At 30.2% G+C, this 18,675-nt stretch overlaps 1 protein-coding gene across 1 annotated transcript; it reads right to left on the bottom strand.

Annotated features, from left to right (window-relative positions):
• Nucleotides 1–862: 862 nt before the first annotated feature.
• On the bottom strand, nt 863–17,182 carry LOC115952005 (zinc finger MYM-type protein 1-like). The gene is made up of 5 exons (XM_031069110.1): nt 17,120–17,182; nt 16,844–16,918; nt 5,036–5,372; nt 4,867–4,968; nt 863–3,124 (listed from the first exon to the last, which is right to left on the bottom strand). The coding sequence occupies exons 1-5, from the start codon at nt 17,180–17,182 to the stop codon at nt 882–884; spliced, it is 2,820 nt and encodes a 939-aa protein (XP_030924970.1). The 3' UTR covers nt 863–881.
• Nucleotides 17,183–18,675: the final 1,493 nt, after the last annotated feature.

Genomic DNA, 18,675 nt, shown 5'->3' on the forward strand with positions numbered 1-18,675 from the left:
CTATGTTTAGTATCAACCTTAAATGAGTTGAAAAACAATCTCCCCTATCATCCCTTATTTAACTTGCTACAAGATAGAGCAGTGGCGTAGCCACTTGAAGACCAAGGGGGGCCTCCCCCACCCCCCCCCCCAAAAAAAAATTCTTTTTTTTTTTTGTGGAAATATCCTAAATAATTTGAAAATTTTTAAATAACCTTATTATTTTGGCCTCCATACTTGATAATATACATATATATTTAAGAAAGTCTAAAAATAAACATAATTTTCATTTAAATAAAATACAATCTATAAATACATATATCAACAAATTACAATAATTAAACATTCAATATTTTTAAAATGAACACATAAGTATTTTAATAATTACCTCAACAAAAAAAGGAAAAAAAAATTATAATTTTCATCCTAACATATCTAGAGCTTACTTGTATGGTAGAAAAATTGAAAAGTCAAAAACTTTGTTAATGTGCCACACCACCGACTCTCTCTCTCTAGAGCTTACTTGTATGGTAGAAAAATTGAAAAGTCAAAAACTTTGTTAATGTGCCACACCACCGACTCTCTCTCTCTCTCCGGGTGTTTGCCTCACCTTTCTTTTGTACACAAGTCACAAGTGAAAGATTGAAGCTTTTGTTTGTACCGTGGGCCCTTCATCCTCATCCACAAGTCACCTAACTGTGCAGCAATGCTTTATCTATGCCCCATAGCTAACCGCAGTGGCGGAGCCAGGAATTTAGATCAGGGGGGGCAAGATTAAAAGACAAGATTGGAAGTAAAAAATTAATCAATATTAATAACAAAATAAATAAACAACTATATGATAATGTAATTGTCATACAGAATCTAACATAAAATGTAAACTTTAATTTATTTTTTCACACCTAGCTTATTTTACTCAATTGCCCTCGACGATTTTTCATATTTTGAAACCGCTGCATGATTTCTTCACATTCAATAGTTTTGAATATATCTTTCTCAATATATGTGACTAAGCAATCATTCATCCACTGATCTCCTATTCGATTGCGTAATCGATTTTTAATTATGTTCATTGCTGAAAAAGCTCTTTCAACAGTAGCTGTTGCAACTGGTAAGATCAATGCTAAAGTCACTAATGAGTAAACCAATGGATATGAAACATTCTTTTTCATTTCTACCATCTTTTCAGCAAGCTGTCCAATTCCTTTAAGTGCTAAAAACTCTTCAGTGGACCGCATGTCATGGATGTATGTCTCAAGTTGGTTATCCAAGAAAGAAACTTGAACTGTTGAAAAATCACTTGGATAAAACTGAGCAAGCCGAATCAATTTCTCCTTGTTGAATGCTGAAAATAAGTTATCTGGGTTTAAACACGCAACACAAAGTAATAATTCAGAATTTTCAAAACGACTATTAAGTTCCTGAAGTTGCATATCTATAACAGTATAAAAAAGCTCCACTTGATAATGATGTGAATTTTTCATGTTTTGAGCTTTTCGTCGTGGCCGAGGTTGATATAAATCATCCATATCAGGAACATCAATATTATTTTTTGCACAAAATGTAGAAACCTCCTCTAGCAAAGTGTTCCACCCATCATCTCTCATGGCTTGTAAACGTTGCTTTGAAATGTCAACCAACTTCATAGCATTCACAATATCTTGATCTTTTCGTTGTAATGCCTGTGACAACTCATTACTTATGCCAAACACACCTTTCATCAAATGTAAATCAAACACGAATTCAAATGTCTGGAGTAAACCGATTAAGATATTTGCTTCTGCTCTCTGATCAGAATCTAAACCATCTTCTATAATAGTTTCAATCACATCAATTACAGAAGAAAACATGTGAATAAGATTTACAAGTGCACCATAATGAGAGCTCCAACGTGTATCTCCAGGTCTTTTTAGACTCATTTCTTGATTCAAGCCACGACCAGTTGAAATTTCATTAATTTTTAGTGCTTCTATAACTTCAGCATTACGTTTTTCGCGAAGAATATCACGACGTTTACATGATGCTCCAACAATATTGAATACCTTTGCAACCAAGTTAAAAAAGGTTGCAATTTGGATGTGATTTTTTGCTACTGCAACTAATGTTAGTTGAAGCTGATGTGCAAAGCAATGGACATAATAGGCAGAAGGATTATCTTTCAAAATAAGAGTTTTTAGTCCATTTAACTCACCTCGCATGTTGCTTGCCCCGTCATAGCCTTGTCCCCGCAATCTACTAATGCTTAAGCTATGTTTATTAAATACTTCCTCAATTGCACTCTTTAGTGTCACTGCTGATGTATTATTAACATGTGTAATGCCTAAAAAGCGCTCATTCACATGTCCCAATTTGTCCACATAGCGCAAAGCAATTGCCATTTGCTCTTTAGTAGACATATCACGTGATTCATCAACTATAATAGCAAATAATGAGTCTCCAATATCTTTAATAATAGCATTTATTGTCTCAACAGCTGCAGCATTAGCTATTTCTTTTTGGATATCAGGAGAGGTCATTTGATGATTTTCAGGAGCGTTTTCAAGAACTGCCTTATCAATCTCTTCATTGTGATTTGTAAGAAACCGTAATAATTCAAGAAAATTTCCTCGATTATTGGAGTCTTTAGATTCATCATGGCCACGAAATGCTAATCCTTGTCGTTGTAGAAAACAAATACAATCCACTGATGCATTCAAACGAGTTCGATATTCCCTTTTCTCAACATCTGATTGCTTGTTTATAACTGTTTGAATACTTTGTCTCTGGTTTAACAAAGCTTCACATTTTCTTTGAGCTATATTATGTGCACTGTTGTGATCCCCAACGTGATTCTGTAATTTCTCCTTTTTTTTCCAATTTCTGAATCCTTCAGTAACAAATGAGTCTCCCCCTCCTTGATCACCAGTATCAGGTCGAAATAGATAACAATATAGACAATATGCAGCATCTTTGGTAATGCTATATTCCAACCAACCTTCAAATTCTCTGAACCACACTGGATTAAATCGACGCTTTGTTTTGCCAAATTGACTTTGTGGAAAATCATGGTTAACTGGTTGACAAGCTTTATTTTGTAGATAATGCCTTCTAATTTGATCTCTTTCATTAGGATGATAGTTAGAAATTTTTATTCTTAAACCAGGATCTGCGAGAAGATTTGCAACATCCACTTCGATACGAGTTCATTTAGGATTTGATCCGGACTCATTATTATGATCAGGATTCTCCATAATCTCAATTAACTACAAATATATATGTCATATCATTAAAATAAAGAAAAAAATTACAATTTATGATTAAGAATAATCAAATTAAGAGATCATTATAAATACAAATAGTTTAAATATATAATTTGAATTATAAATTAATGGTTAAAAATAGTCAAATCAATTCATCTAAATATAAACAGTTTAAACATATAATTTAATTCTTTAAAAAATTAAATAAACAAATTAATTAAAGCAAAAGTATTAAGAATATACATACCTATGAATATTTGAATGTGACTTAAAAACCCAACTTGAATACTTTTAAAAACTGCACAAAAACTCTGAGATCCAAAGAAAGAGACTGGTTTGAAAAGAAATTTTTTTTCTTTTTGATGGGAGGCCGTGCTCTGTTTGCACTTTGCATTATATATACTTTTTTTTTTTTTTTTAAGAGTTCTATGCTAGTTCTGATTCCTATTCCGTGTAGAGGTAGCAAAGTTGTTATTTTATTATTATTATTTTTTTTAATCAATACCAAGTGGGACCCACGGTTTTATTGAATAAGGTGAATTCATTTAATAATAGATCTCTACAGGCGACTTGGTAGAGCATAAAAAAAATTCTACTGGCAGCTTGGTCTAGTCTATCAAGTTTACTAAGCGGGGCCCATTAATTTTATATATAGAATTGTACCACCATTAGGAGTAGAAGTCAGCTGCTACTAGGAAAGTTGGAAAGGTAATGTGAATTTACTTAATTGAGATTTTTTTTTTTTTTTTTTTTTTTTTGTCTTTTGTGTAGGGGGGGCAAAGATGGTATTTCAAGTCATATTAGTTAAAAAAATTTGAAAGTTCAGGGGGGGCAGGTGCCCCCCCTCCCTCCGCCCCTGGCTAACCGGCCCTATCTATACCTTGATACTCGCTGTTTTTAACTCTTCCCATATACTATTTGCTTTATTTTGATTTTTTTAATTTACTTTTCATTGCTTTCTTTTTTATATTCCTTATAATATATTAAACTGTTTTATTAATTTTGTCTCATAATTTTTTAATTTTAATTAATGCATTTTTGTTTATAGCATATATTGAGTTATGAAGTATTGTACATTACTATTTTACATTTCATACACACACACATACACAAAAATTATATATGGTCCCCCCGAAGTTAATTCCTAGCTCCGCCTGAGATAGAGCTGTATAATTTCCAACCAACCAAATATATATATATATATATATAGTAGAAAACAATATTTAAAAATAAATCATATTTTTTTTGTTGATAAAATATTATTGTTTTTCTTTGACTCATTTTATTAATGCTACCAAATACTAAAAAACATTAAAAAAAAAAAAAAAAACTATCGTTTTGATCAAAACAAAATACACTAGTACACTAGGCCAAAACCCATACAAGCCTCACACTCCAAACAAGCACACAACACATGCTAAGATGGTCCAGATAGAATTGCAAAGTACATACTACATAGCTCTTAATCTAGCTCTTATTTCCATGTTTGCATTCTCAAGTACCAATTTAGCATCAAGGTTGTTTTAGTAACAAGCTTGTTTCAGAAATCCCAGTCTTGAATTTTCCAAATCAAACTCCATATAAATAGACTGTTGAAGACAATTACACAAAATTATCGATGGCCCACCACTCAAACCAACGTTAATACCAACACCGCCAACATCATCTGTTATGAATGAGAGACAAACGGAGTTGGAATGATCATCCAACAGCAAATAATGTATCGATGACAATTCCATCTTCGCACCACCTTCAAATTAATATTAAAGTTAATGATGGATAATACAACGAAACCTCATTGGGAATAAGTTGGAAACATGACCCAAGAACACCAATGTCAGGAGCTCCAGCATAACGTCCCATTTGACTCTCAAACGCTTCTGACACGTTTTGATAAATTAACCTTTCCATATACGTGTAAGGTGACCGTGCGTCCAATATAGTTCCACCATTGCCATCAGGTCCTAGCACACGAAATTTATCTGGAATCATAACATGCGTATCACCAACGACAATTTCCAAAAGAATAACGTAACGATAGCCAGAAAAATGAAAACCTGTAGAGACAGGCTTGCTTGGGATCAATGGTGTGTAGCTAAGGCCTTTTGCTAGTTCTAATTCACCATCAAGGTCCAAAATAAGGTCAGTGCTCTCCTTTGTGTCATCGTAAAAGTGAGACAACAAACAATACGAGAATTTGGTTAGACCCAATTGAGAAGGCAATGATTGTGGGGTATCACCAAACCGAACGACTCCCAAAGGTTGATGGGTTGAGGAAATTGAGCAACCAACTAGAAAATCAGGCACAGTTTCTTCAAGGGTCTCTTAACAACAAGTGCCCATTTGTTGAGCCTAATGAAATCCCATCTGTGGACCATGCAACAGACAAAAATTGGTAGTCAGGGCAAGGGTTGAAATAAAAATCACATTTATTTTTAATATCAGTGCCTAAAACCCAACCACATTTTTCATTATCACAATATACTGATTTCGAAGAAGCTGATTTGTATGGCTTAAAGGTTAGAATTTTGGTGGGGTCTATTTTTGGGAATGAACAATTGGAACAAGAATAACTATCGGTGCAAGGAAATTAATGCTTCTTCACTAAAAGGAAAAAATAAGGCATTATTTCCTTCTTTGTTTTATTATTATTTTTTAAAATTTTCTTAAAGACCATTGAGTCTTCTGTATTGATACATAGGGTCCGTTTGGATTGAGCTTATTTTTATTGAAATTGAAAACTGAAACTGAAAACACTGTAGCGAAATAATTTTTAAATGTGTAAATAGTGCTGTGGGACCCATTTTTAATGAAAAAGTTGCTGAAAAGTGTAATTTGTGGGTCCGTAAACAGTGCACAAAAGCACTGTTCATGGAAGACTTGGTCAACAACTGCGCCTTGGGAAAAAAAAAAAAAAAAAAAAAGGAAAACGCAGAAAGAAAAAACGTGGACGCGCAAACACGCAATCCAAACACTCACATAGCATATTTTGCTTTAAAGCAGAAATGACTTCTAGTATTCCTGAGATGGAAGAATAACTCCTATAAATAATAAACAAATAAATTAAGAGTACAGATTAAAGCAAAAATGACTTCTAGTATTCCTGAGATGGAAGAATAACTCCTATAAATAATAAACAAATAAATTAAGAGTACAGATTAAAGCAAAAATGACTTCTAGTATTCCTGAGATGGAAGAATAACTCCTATAAATAATAAACAAATAAATTAAGAGTACAGACAAAATCAACGCTCTAATTTTGGCTAATACAATCCATCAAAAGAAATAGAAGGGATTCACCTTTAGTTTTTGTCTAGTTAAAAAATATATATCGTTTACATGTATCTGGTTAGATCATATACCATAGATCTTTTATCCCAATTTTGCTAAGTGAGATGTCTTTTAATTGAAGACAAACACATAACCTTATATATCTTTTTTCCTTTTGAACTGCATGGATCCATTTGCTTAATTAATGGAAGTAACAATTTAAAGTAATACATTTTATGAAAATTTAATAGTTTTTTTGAATATCCCAATTAATAGTGGTAATCGTTGAATACTTTTTTGCAAAATCATCAATTTGATTTTTTTTTTTTATAACTTTAGCTTCAATTGAATTGGTTTCTTTGTACTAATACTACTATGATCATGTCAAAGTCATTAAATATTATCCATGTTATTGGCATGTTAAATGCATTTTATGCAAAATATGGTCATATTTCTTTGAAGATATTTCATGTGTAGAGTATTTTAAATGTAAAATAAAAATTTTAAAAAAAAATTGTAAATTCTAAACTGTGTTGTTTCTATTAAATACCTCAATTCGACATAAAATAGACTCTTTTCAAACCTCACTCAAATTCACGATCTGCAAAAATATGCCCTAGTCTAGGGGCAACTCAACATATTTTGGGGTTTGATATATGTAAAATGTATTATTACTTAATATTTTGTAAGCAATACATAAATTAGAAGAAAAAAAATCCAACATTTTTTAATAATTTAATACATTAATTGGACTATTGTCATATATTTATAAAATGTATTTTATAACTTTTAATTCTAAAAATATCAAAATAATTAGTATCAAAATAAATATCATATTTTAGATGGTCATTGCCTCTCTTGGCGATGTTGGACTTCAGTTATTGAACAATGGATTTCATTAATGAATTTGTCTTAAAAACTATTAATTCTAATTTTAATTGATAGAGAGAAAAATGAAGAGTAAAATTTTTGGAATATTGACAATTTTTACATTATTAAACTACCAAAAAAATAGTAAAATTTATAAATAAAATATTGAACATTTGAACATAATATGATTTAAAAATAATAGTTTTTATTTATTAAATTTTTGAGCTTTACATCATAAGATAGATAAACAAGAATTTAAATTAGACTATGGTATGCCGCAATGCGCAAGAGAACAATTCACTTGTTTGACCCAATAAAACTTATATTTGGACCAAACCAAATTTAAACAAGCTGATATTCCAAAATGCTTTTCGACCCAGACATGAGTTAAACTTGTTAGATTTCTTTATTTATTTATTAACTTTCATTAGAGGCCCATCAAATTTATAGACCATACAATAAAAGTAGTCACCTCCAGTTCTTTTAAAAATGGTTTTTCTTGATATAGGCAATCCATTGTGAAAAATGAAAATAAAACCCTTGTTAATTGAGCCAGCCAAACAATACTTTGAGACTATTTAATAGTTAAAAAAACTTTGGGCCAAACTAGTAGAAACATGCCTAATCGGCTTGGGCATCATATGAGGTTAAGCCATGAGAACAATTGGTTGGGCTGGTTGATGGGATAGCGCATGGGCTTTCATGGTGAGATTCTCATTAGCATTTGAAAGTCCGCTAACTTTGCCTTGCGCATGTGTAACCTTTGCCAAAAAAAAAAAATCACAAACCACATATAAATGTTAATGTTTAATTCCATAACAAAGAAAAAAAAATTAATTATGTTTGTAAGTTTTATCAGCAATGTATCTAGTTGGAAAAGCCATCAAGAACGTTAGAATTAATTGGGAGCTTGACATTCTTAAGCATCTTGATCAAGGTCATTTTGAGAATTTAGTGTGGTTTGTATTCCATCGAGATTACTTATTTTCTATTTTATGCTAATAAGATATGCCAATTAAGGAGTCAAGAGTATGACGGGCTATAATGATAGAAAGCAACATATATAATCAACTCTAATCAATTTGTTTAGCATCTATAACCGGCCCAAAAATATTGGGACTAAAACTTAATTATTGTTGTTGTTGTCGTCGCATGCATGATGCAACATGGACTGATGAAAGTTGTACATTGCTTCATCGATTAGGATAATTAACTCATTTTTATGCTTCTTAATTATTAAATAAAAATGTCTTTCACTACCTCCATTTTTAGAGAAACCTCTCATACTTTTTTAACTAGATATGTCATTTTGTTTTAAATATACAATGACAAGTAGTAGTGGGTTTTAATTTTTACATTTTATTTAGTTAATGAATGATGTGGCAGTCTCTCATTAAAACAAAAAAAAAAAAATCTTTTTAAAAAAATATTAGAGGTAAGCCAAAATCAAAAATAATTGTCTAACAATTAAAAAAAATTGGAGAAAACGGGCTTTGGAAGATTCTCATATATTCAATCCTTAAAAGATTGTATAACAAAATAAAACCCACATCTTAAAAAGGTCCCCATATACAAATTATAAATTCTGTAATTTATATACTATATAGCTAAAACTGAGAGAAAATCGAATTAAATTTGAAATTTAATTAGAATTTAATTTTGCGTCACATGTTCCATCTAATCTAAACTTTAAATTTGTGTCAAGTGAATTAATTCAATATAAAAATTGGATTTCAATTAGAGTTTAATTTTGTATCACGTGTCCCATCTAATTTAAGTTTTTTAATTTTTGTGCCAAGTGATTTAATTTAGTGTAGAAAAAGAGAAGTCCAGTATAAATAAATCATTAAAAAAAAACCTAATCATATATCTAAATCTATATAGAAAATTAAAAGAAAAGAGACTTTGAATGATTTTATATTTATGAGCCATTTTTTCACGCATCTAAAAATAATTCAAATTATTAGTTATTTATGTAATATACCATGACTCCCAAGATAAAATCAATAGCACCACTTCAATTTATCATTTTTGTGCATGAGTACAGACATACTAATTATATAATAAAATAAGATGTTTTTTCCATTCATTTGAGACTCCTTCCCATTAAGGCATGTAAATGCCTTCCAAATCAGATCTGGTATAATATTTTAATGTGAAAAACTATTTTATATGTTTTCTCAAGTGATGTTATGAATATTATAAATTTAGGATGTAAGATTTATAAATTAATGTGTCAACTTTTAAAAATAACCTAAAAAAATTAATTAAGAAATTTATTTATATTATATTATTGATATGATATCAATCATATTCATTATCATATAAAACTTTTATAATAAAATTTATAGTAGATTTAATCTTTTTTATTATTATTATTTTTACAAAATTAAGGATGAGGTATCAAACATAAGTTTTTTTTAATGTATGAAGAATGCATTCCAAATAAGATCTAATATAATATTTTAATGTGAAAAACTATTTTGTATGTTTTCTCAATTGATTGATGTTACAAATACTACAAATTTATGACATAAGTTTTGTAAATTAATGTGTTAACTTTTAAATATGACCCGAAAAATTAATTAAGAAAATATTTAATTATATTATTGATAAGATACCAATCATATTCATTATCCTATAAAACTTCAAATAAAACATTTAGAGTAGATTTAATCCTTTTTTTTTCACAAAATTAAGGATGAGGTATTGAACATAAGTTTTTTTAATGTATAAAGAATGCCATCCAAATAAGATCCGATATAATATTTTAATGTGAAAAACCATTTTTGTATGTTTTCTCAAGTGACGTTACGAATACAACAAATTTAGATTGTAAGTTTTGTAAATTAATGTGTCAACTTTTAAATACAACCCAAAAAATTAATTAAAAATTTTATTTATTATATTATTGATATGATATCAACCGTATTCATTATCATATAAAAATTTATAATAATATTTACAGTAGATTTAATATTTCATTATTATCATTTGTTTCACAAAATTAAGGATATGGTATCGAACATAAGTTTTTTTTTTTTTTTTTAATGTATAAAGAATGCCTTCCAAATAAGTTTTTTTTTTTTTTTGATGGACCTTCCAAATAAGATTTGATATAATATTATAATGTGAAAAACTATTTTGTATGTTTTCTCAAGTGATTTTATGAATATTACAAATTTAGGACGTAAGTTTTGTAAATTAATATGTTAACTTTTAAATATAACCCAAAAAATTAATTAAATATTTTTTTATTATATTATTGATATGATACCAGTCATATTCATTATCAAATAAAAATTTTATAATAAAATTTACAATAAATTTCATATTTTTTATTATTATTTTTTCTCAAATTTGAGGATGAGGTATCGAACATAAATTTTTTTTTTTTTTTTTTTTTATGTATATATTTGACACTATTAATGAACTACTAGCCTCTAAGCACACACATTGCGCGTGCTCAGAGACTCTTCTATTTTTTTTAAAAAAAGTTAATTTGCGTCTATTATAAAAAAGAAATTAAAAATAAAAAGCTAAATTTTAGAAGTTCTTTTTTTTAATCCAAAATGAAATTTGTTATTTGAAATTTTTAACTCTATTTCTAAAAGAAGTTACCCTTTATTAATAAGAGTATTTTTGAATCATATAAAAGTCTAGTTCAAAGAGGAGAATCCTCTTATATATAGTATAGATATAACTCTTGATAAACATTATTTTCATTTTCACCAATCTTATCATTAGTTTAGGAAACTTTTACCACTTCTCACCTTACTTGAATAGGAAATGTTCTATAGATTCTCACATATGTATCCTTGATCACAATGAACAACTAATCAACCACCAAGACCTTTAAAAACAAAAACAAAAAAGAGTATTGGCATTGTTAGAAAAGCATCAACATTTACATAAATATAGCTATAGGATTTAACAATTAATTGACAACTCACTTTTGACTACGTGCAAATATATCCACAGATTCACGAAAACCGTATCTTTATATTAGATCACAAGATATAATTTGTGGGATTTTATAAGCATATATATATATATATATATATATCAAATATCTAGCCTAATGTTTGGTGGTCAACGTGTCCCTCGTGTTTCATGTCTTATCGAATTATCACCAATATACTTTGCGTCCATATCTTCATGATCAGGGGATCTCGGATGATAGGGACCGAATCTATTTGATCAGATATCTCACTTGCATTATATGCCTTTGCCAGCTTTTAAACTTTGAGCAACGATTAATTCTTTATATTGTTCTAATTTAACATTTCATTGAATAGTTTGAAAATGAATTTATAAGGGCAGCTTTTTAAACATTCTTCAAAGATTCACAACCATATTTAATATTTTCAACTTAAGGAAAAAAAAAATCATTGAGTGGATTAGTTGACACCTAAACTAGGAAGTATGAACACATCAAAATCTCTTACATGTCAAAGACATACGTGCCAAGGAAATGTAGTTTGGACATTCAATCAATCAAGAATCTCAAATCCAATTAAATCATTTTTCACCCTCAATCATCGATCTACTCTCTCAGAAACTCTCTTGATTTCAAACAATGCTAGACTAATCGATCATGGGTGTATTTTTATCAATTGTTGGTGAGGGGGGATCCATGGCCGTAGACCCATAATGGTGGTTGGAAAGGTCATTAGACTGAAAAAGCTCAATTTTGGTATAAATCTGGAACCAACTTATGATCATGATTGTCTTGCATGCCGATTCATAAGCATCACCCTTCCAAAAGTTTATTGCAACTATTGATCTAATCATGTTGGGTAAGTAAGGCAAATGAAGACTCACCAACTGTTGACTGAATTGGATAATCTTGTTGAGTATTTGTTGGTACAACTCATTATACGAAGGAATCTAAATGAAATAAATTGTACATTCAAGTTATTTATGAATATCTTGAACTCCATTTGGGGAAAAAAAAATACTTGTTTATGTTAAGTGAGCAAGCCAAACTAAAGCCCAAGTTTAAACTCAAATATTAAAAAAGCAAAAGTCTAATTAAACTCAAATATTAAAAAAGCAAAAGTCTAACATAATATTGTATTTCTAATAATATCATGTGTCATGAGTATGAGACTCAATTTTAATATATGTAAAGTCATATGTTTATATGTATAAATTTATAATAAAAAAAATTATACAAATTTGAAATTATAAATAAGACCATAATGTATCAAATTTATCTTTTTGAATTTTATTAATAGTATAAATAGTTCAAATTTTAATATAATAATTCAAGATTTTTACCCTAATTGGTAAAAACTCATAAATAAAAATCATTTTATTCAATTAACTTAGATAAATATATAATTTAACTAAGATTCAATTATTAATTATTAAACTAGATTTTTTTTTTTTTTTTTTGGTTAGGATATTAAACTAGATTTATTAATGTATAAAAAAAAATTTACAATAAATAAACCAAACTTAATGATTAACACAAATTAATAGTACTGTTTTATTTGTTTACAATACAACCAAATTTACAAACGAGTACTTGGCAAAATCGAATTTTGTGGTTGGAAAAAGTACAAAAAGTTTGGAGAGAGTAGGGGATAAACTTTCAAAGACGACTGCAAATCTTGAGGCTATCTTTCATGTGTGTACAGTACACAGATTGATCGAAGAGCATTTGACAGTTTGACACTGACACATCGAAACTAATAATTTGGGAAAACACAGAGAGAGTCGCAGCTTAGTATTAGTATTACCCGTGCGAAGCACAAACGTCAACATATTACATTACTCAGATCTATGCCTGCGGCTTGTCCCACGTGTGTCCGCTGCAACAGCCTTTTCTCCTTTTTCGCCGTATTTCTATTAAATGCACGCACGTTTAATAACACTAACTTCTTGCCACCGCGTACTTGATTTTGAGTTTTGACGCGACACTACAAGTATTAAGCTTTTCCGGATATTTCCGCCGATCTTTACGTAATGATCACTCCACAAAATGCTAAGTTTTTATAGAGGCAATAATTAAAATTCAAGTTTTTAATATAAAGTTTATACAAGTATAGATTAAAATAAAATTTATATTTTGTATTAAAAAAAATAAGATAAACTCACCATCGATGAGATAATCTTAGACCACGTAATAAATTATAATGTAATAGACTATAAGTGAAAGAAAAAGAGTGATGAATTGATGTGAAAGTAACTTGTATATAAATATTTAGATTAGATTAGAGTAAAATTTATATTTTGTATATATAAAAAAAAAAGGACAAACTCACCAACAACGGTGAGATTAACAAAAATTCTAAATCATATAATAAACCACAAATATGATAGATTATGAATAACAGAGAAAAAATAATAAGTCTATATAAAAGTGACTTGCTGTTGGTCACATTTTTTATTTTACCATTTAAAATAGTTGTAACTTTTGATTTGTTACTAAAATTTGTAATGAGATTAATCATTAATGTCTACGTCAGTGTTAACTTAGATAAAAGCCCGTTACGTGGCGAAGTGTCGGCAAGGCGAGGCCGTTGTTGAATGAGTAGTAAATGATTGAGTTTGTTTGTTTCTTCAATTCTTTCTTTCTCTCTGGGCTTTCAAAAAGTCTGAAACATATAGGACCACAAATGCAAATGAAAAATCGTCGTTATATGTCAATGCCATTGAACCAGGCAAATTAGATGAGCTCTCCCTATCATTTTTTGATCGTTGCTAACACTGTCTTTCTGTCTATTTCCTGGTTTTAAGACTATTTGTGGGTCCCTTTTAACAAAAGTGCTTAGCTTTTTAGTTTTTTTGGGATCATTTTTCCTTCATACATCACAGGTTTACTATGCATTATAGAGGAATGAAATTCTGATAAAATTGTTGATCACAGGCCCTATATGTTTTGTTGAATGGATGGGAAAGGAAAAGAAAGGAAGAGAAATGAAGGAAAAAGTTGTTGTGAAGTCGTAGGTTTCAGTGAATTCAACTAATAAAGTCCCTTATGATTGAATAAAAGATCTAAGATTCAATTCCTACCTACACCAAAAATCGACTGATATTTTGATCCGATGATAACAAAGTCCTAAAAGTGTATTTGACATATTCTTTTTATGACAAAAGAATCTGAATCAAAATAACTAGTCGGAAACCCGTGCAACGCACGGGAACTTACCTATTTATAATAGACTAAAATAATTTTATAAAATTTTAAATTGATTATGAAACTATACTATTGCGTGAATTGCTCCTATCTTTTTTAGTTACAATTTGATGAATAAGCCAAATTTAAATATTGAAAAAAAAATAACTAAAAAGTTCTGATGTTAAAACGTTTGAAAGGGGAAAAAAAATCAGAAAATTTACTGACACTGTCTAGAAATTATTGAAACAAAACAAAATATATATGACTACCAAATAGAGAAATATAAGAGAAAGATAGGTTATCTTCAAGAGAATAATCCATAGTTATAACAGTTGAAATTTGCTAAACTGTTTCAAATATTGCAAAAAATTGAACCCAAAAATTTAAATGGTCAAACTTTCAAAAGACAATAAAATTAAAAATCAAAACATTCAAAACCTACAAATTATAAAAACAAAACAAAAAAAAAAAGTCATTATTGCAAGACAATTTCAGTAAGGATGGAAAGCTTTTCTAAATTTTTTTTATCCAATTCTTCCTAATTGATGAAAAATTTGGTTCAAACATTGTCGAACACTTTGAAGGTGCAAATAATATAGGCTTCCAACATAATCTTTAATTAATAAACAAAGAAGCATGACACTATAAGAGAAAACATAAGATAACATATAGTGCATATACCTTACTCCATAGCTGTAAGAAAATATCCACACAAAAGGAATTGAAAACTTGTACATACGTCTCCATAAGGTAAAGCTTAAGGTTATATAATCTAAAATAATATAGAATATAGCATCTTTGAATCACACAAAAAGTTAGCAAACTTACTACAATACTTGTAGTTATACTATATATTGTAAAGTACTACTCCATACAAAACAAAAGCAAAAAAAAACTAATTCACAAAAAAGAGAAAAAGTAATAGCAAGCGTACCAAAGAAATTGAAACTTAGGGTTTTCTCTCTTAGTGAAGACGGACAGAGGAGATTGTTTTAGGGTTTTCAAAGATTTTGTCTTTTATATATTTATATATATATATATATATAAATATAAAAGAGACTCCTGTTAGGACTTTCTCACTATTTAGTTTTAAAAATTAAAATTTTTTTAAATTAAAATGATGATATGGAAAATTGTGGAAGTTTCAAAGGCTTCGGTTTTATATATATATATATATAAAAGAAAATTGGAAATTATTAATTTTCCATCCATCAGACATGATTGTGTAATATTTTATAGAAGTAATTGGTTTCCTAAATTTTTTTATTATAAAAAAGGTATGATATTATGAGTTCAAAGAAGTAAAAAGTGAAAAAAAAATGCTTTCATCCATTTTCGAAAGAGTCGAAAATAAAAGAGGTATATAATGTAGTAGGTGTATTCAAAACACTTTTTTTTTTTTCTCAAAGTAGAAGAAGGGATTGAAGTGATGAGGATAGTTCATTCTTGATTTACTAAAGGTAAAGGAGCTCTTTTACTCAAGCATGATAGAATATTCAGCCAAAAAAAAAAAAAAACTCAAGCATAATAGAAATCTGTTGGTGATGCCGTGATGGTTCCTTTTTTTTTTTTTAGCTAAAAGCCGTGATGGTTCCTTTATTACCTCAAGGTTTTTTTTTTTTTTTTTTTTTTTTTTTTTTTTTTTTTTTAGTAGTTGGATAAAAAAATACATATTCAACGTTTGGCCTAGCAAACCAACCCCCCAAAAATCATGATTTCTTTCACCTTGGCGAGATTATTTTGACATGACCCTTTTCAGTGACTTCCAAATATCTCACTTGCTGTCACTGAACCATTGGAGAAAATCACTCACCAGAATGACAGTTGACGAGAGCATGTATGATGTCTAGTCCCTTTCAACTTTCGCTTTTGGTGCCCAGCTCTTTTAAACCAGGAGTAATTTTAGTGGCCGCAAAAAAGTTAGTTTGGTAGGTCTATTTAAATTACAGTTTTTATTTTTGTTTTTAAATATGGTAGTGAAAAAATATGTAAAAATATATGTAATATTGTTTAAAAATTAAAAATATGTATTTAAAATTATGTATTAATAGTCCCTTAAATTTTTGTCTCAATTATTTTATGTATTAAATTATGTTTAATTATTTGTCATTTTTATATGGGCTTATTATTCACATTCTTTCTCTTGTTGCTTTCTCTCCAAGGAAGAAAAGGAAAGTGTTTCACCCAAATTTCGAAGGAAGAAATTAAGCGTGGGCTTTGGGCACTGAAACCGTTTAAAGCTCCAAGAATAGATGGCTTTCATGTTGGGTTTTACCAATATTTTTGGGCTGATGTTAAGAAGCTGGTGTGCCAAGAGGTCACTAATATCTTTGAAACAAGAGAGATGCCAGAATACTTGAATGAAACTTTGATTTCCCTGATTCCGAAATGCCAAAGCTCGGAAAGCTTCAGTAATTACAGACCCATTAGCCTGTGTAATTCCATTTATAAAGTGGTCATTAAGATCTTAGTTGGCCGCATCAGACCACTTCTTGATAGACTTGTCTCCCCTGTCCAATTTGCTTTTGTCCCAGGGAGGAGGGGTTTGGCCAATATTCTTATCACCCAAGAGTTGATCCATTCCTTGGACAATAAAAAAGGGAGAGTCGGTTTCGTGGCCATTAAAGTGTACCTTGCTAAGGCCTATGATCGTATTGAGTGGAGCTTCATCCACAAAGTCCTCAAAACTTTTCATTTCCCACAAATGATGATTGATTTGATCATGAGCTGTGTCTCCACTACAAGAATTTCTATTCTTTTCAATAGGGGCAAAATGGACTCGTTTAATCCTTCAAGAGGAATCCGTCAAGGGGACCCCCCCTCCCCATATATTTTCATATTATGTATGGAATACCTTGGTTTCCTTATTGAAAGAGAATGCATTGCTAAAAAGTGGACCCCACTAAAAGCCTCTAGAAAAAATGTGGAAGTTTCACACTTATTCTTCGCAGATGACCTCAAGTTATTTGCTAAAGCGAGTGAGAAAGGTAGTGAAGCCATCAAAGATGTTTTGGATCTTTTCTGTGAGGAATCTAGCCAAAGGATTAGCTATGAGAAATCTCACATATACTTTTCACTGAATGTCCCAACACCTCTCAAAGATAAAATCTGTGAAAATTTGAACATCCAAGCCACCAACAATTTTGGGAAATACTTGGGATTCCCCGTTAGGCATAAAGGGGCACCTAGAAATTAGTTTAACTTTGTTGTGGAAAGAGTTCTCACCAAACTAGCTAGCTGGAAAGCCAAGTTCTTATCCTTTGCCAAGCGGACTGTCCTTATTAAATCGATAATGGCTACTATTCCTAATTATGTGATGCAAGGGGCAGCACTCCCTACACACGTATGTGAAAAACTTGATAAAATTAATAGAGATTTTCTTTGGGGATCCTCTCCAGAAAAAAGAAAGATGCATCTTGTGGGTTGGAGCAAAATTATTAAATCTAAGGAGGAAGGGGGCTTGGGTATACAAGTAGCAAAAGCTAAGAACATTACCCTTTTAGCTAAACTAAACTAGAGACTCTACTAATAGAAAGAATCATTATGGGCGAAAGTGATTTTGAAGAAATATTACTCCCAATCGCGGAGAAATTCCAAAGATCCGGACAAGTTGCCGTGCTCCCCTTGTTGGATTGCTATCAAAAAGGGATTCCCTATCTTTGCTAAAGGGGTGTGTTGGAGTGTGGGGAAAAACTCAAGTCTCAAGTTTTGGATGGACAACTGGGTCAAGGTAAACTCTCTAAGAAACATGGTTGAAGGCCCTCTAACCCCAAGGGAGGAAAACCTTACAATTGGTGAAATATTCCAAGACGGTGAGTGGAATTGGGACATCATTTCTTTTGAGCTCCCAAGACAAATCAAGGATGAGATTTGTGCAATACCTATGCAGCTGTATGGTGAGAAAAAGGATGCACTAATGTGGAAATTTTCCCAAGATGGAGAGTTTAATATGGCCTCGACTTACGCTTTGACCAACCCCCAAGAAACTAATCTTCAACCTTTTATGGGTAATTGGGTTTGGAAACTCAACATATGGCCTAAGATTAGCTCATTTTGGTGGCTATGTCACCACAACAGTGTCCCGGTCAAACAAGTCATGGCAGCAAGAGGTATTAACTACATCACAACATGTCCATTATGCAGAACTCACGAAGAGACAATTCTCCACTTGCTAAGGGACTACTCCTT

This window comes from Quercus lobata, chromosome 7 (genome assembly GCF_001633185.2).
Source record: "Quercus lobata isolate SW786 chromosome 7, ValleyOak3.0 Primary Assembly, whole genome shotgun sequence".
Classification (NCBI taxonomy): domain Eukaryota; kingdom Viridiplantae; phylum Streptophyta; class Magnoliopsida; order Fagales; family Fagaceae; genus Quercus; species Quercus lobata.

Bases quoted from the DNA above. Each gene is read 5' to 3' on its own strand.
- LOC115952005 (XM_031069110.1), bottom strand. From the start codon at position 17,182: ATGAAAAGTTTTGAGGACTTTGTGGATGAAGCTCCACTCAATACGATC. The intron at 5,373-16,843 runs GTATTCTGGCAT...GATGACACAAAG, and splicing joins GAAATCAAAGTTTCATTCAA to GAGAGCACTGACCTTATTTT. The intron at 4,969-5,035 runs GTTTCCAACTTA...ATTAATTTGAAG, and splicing joins CATTGGTGTTCTTGGGTCAT to GTGGTGCGAAGATGGAATTG.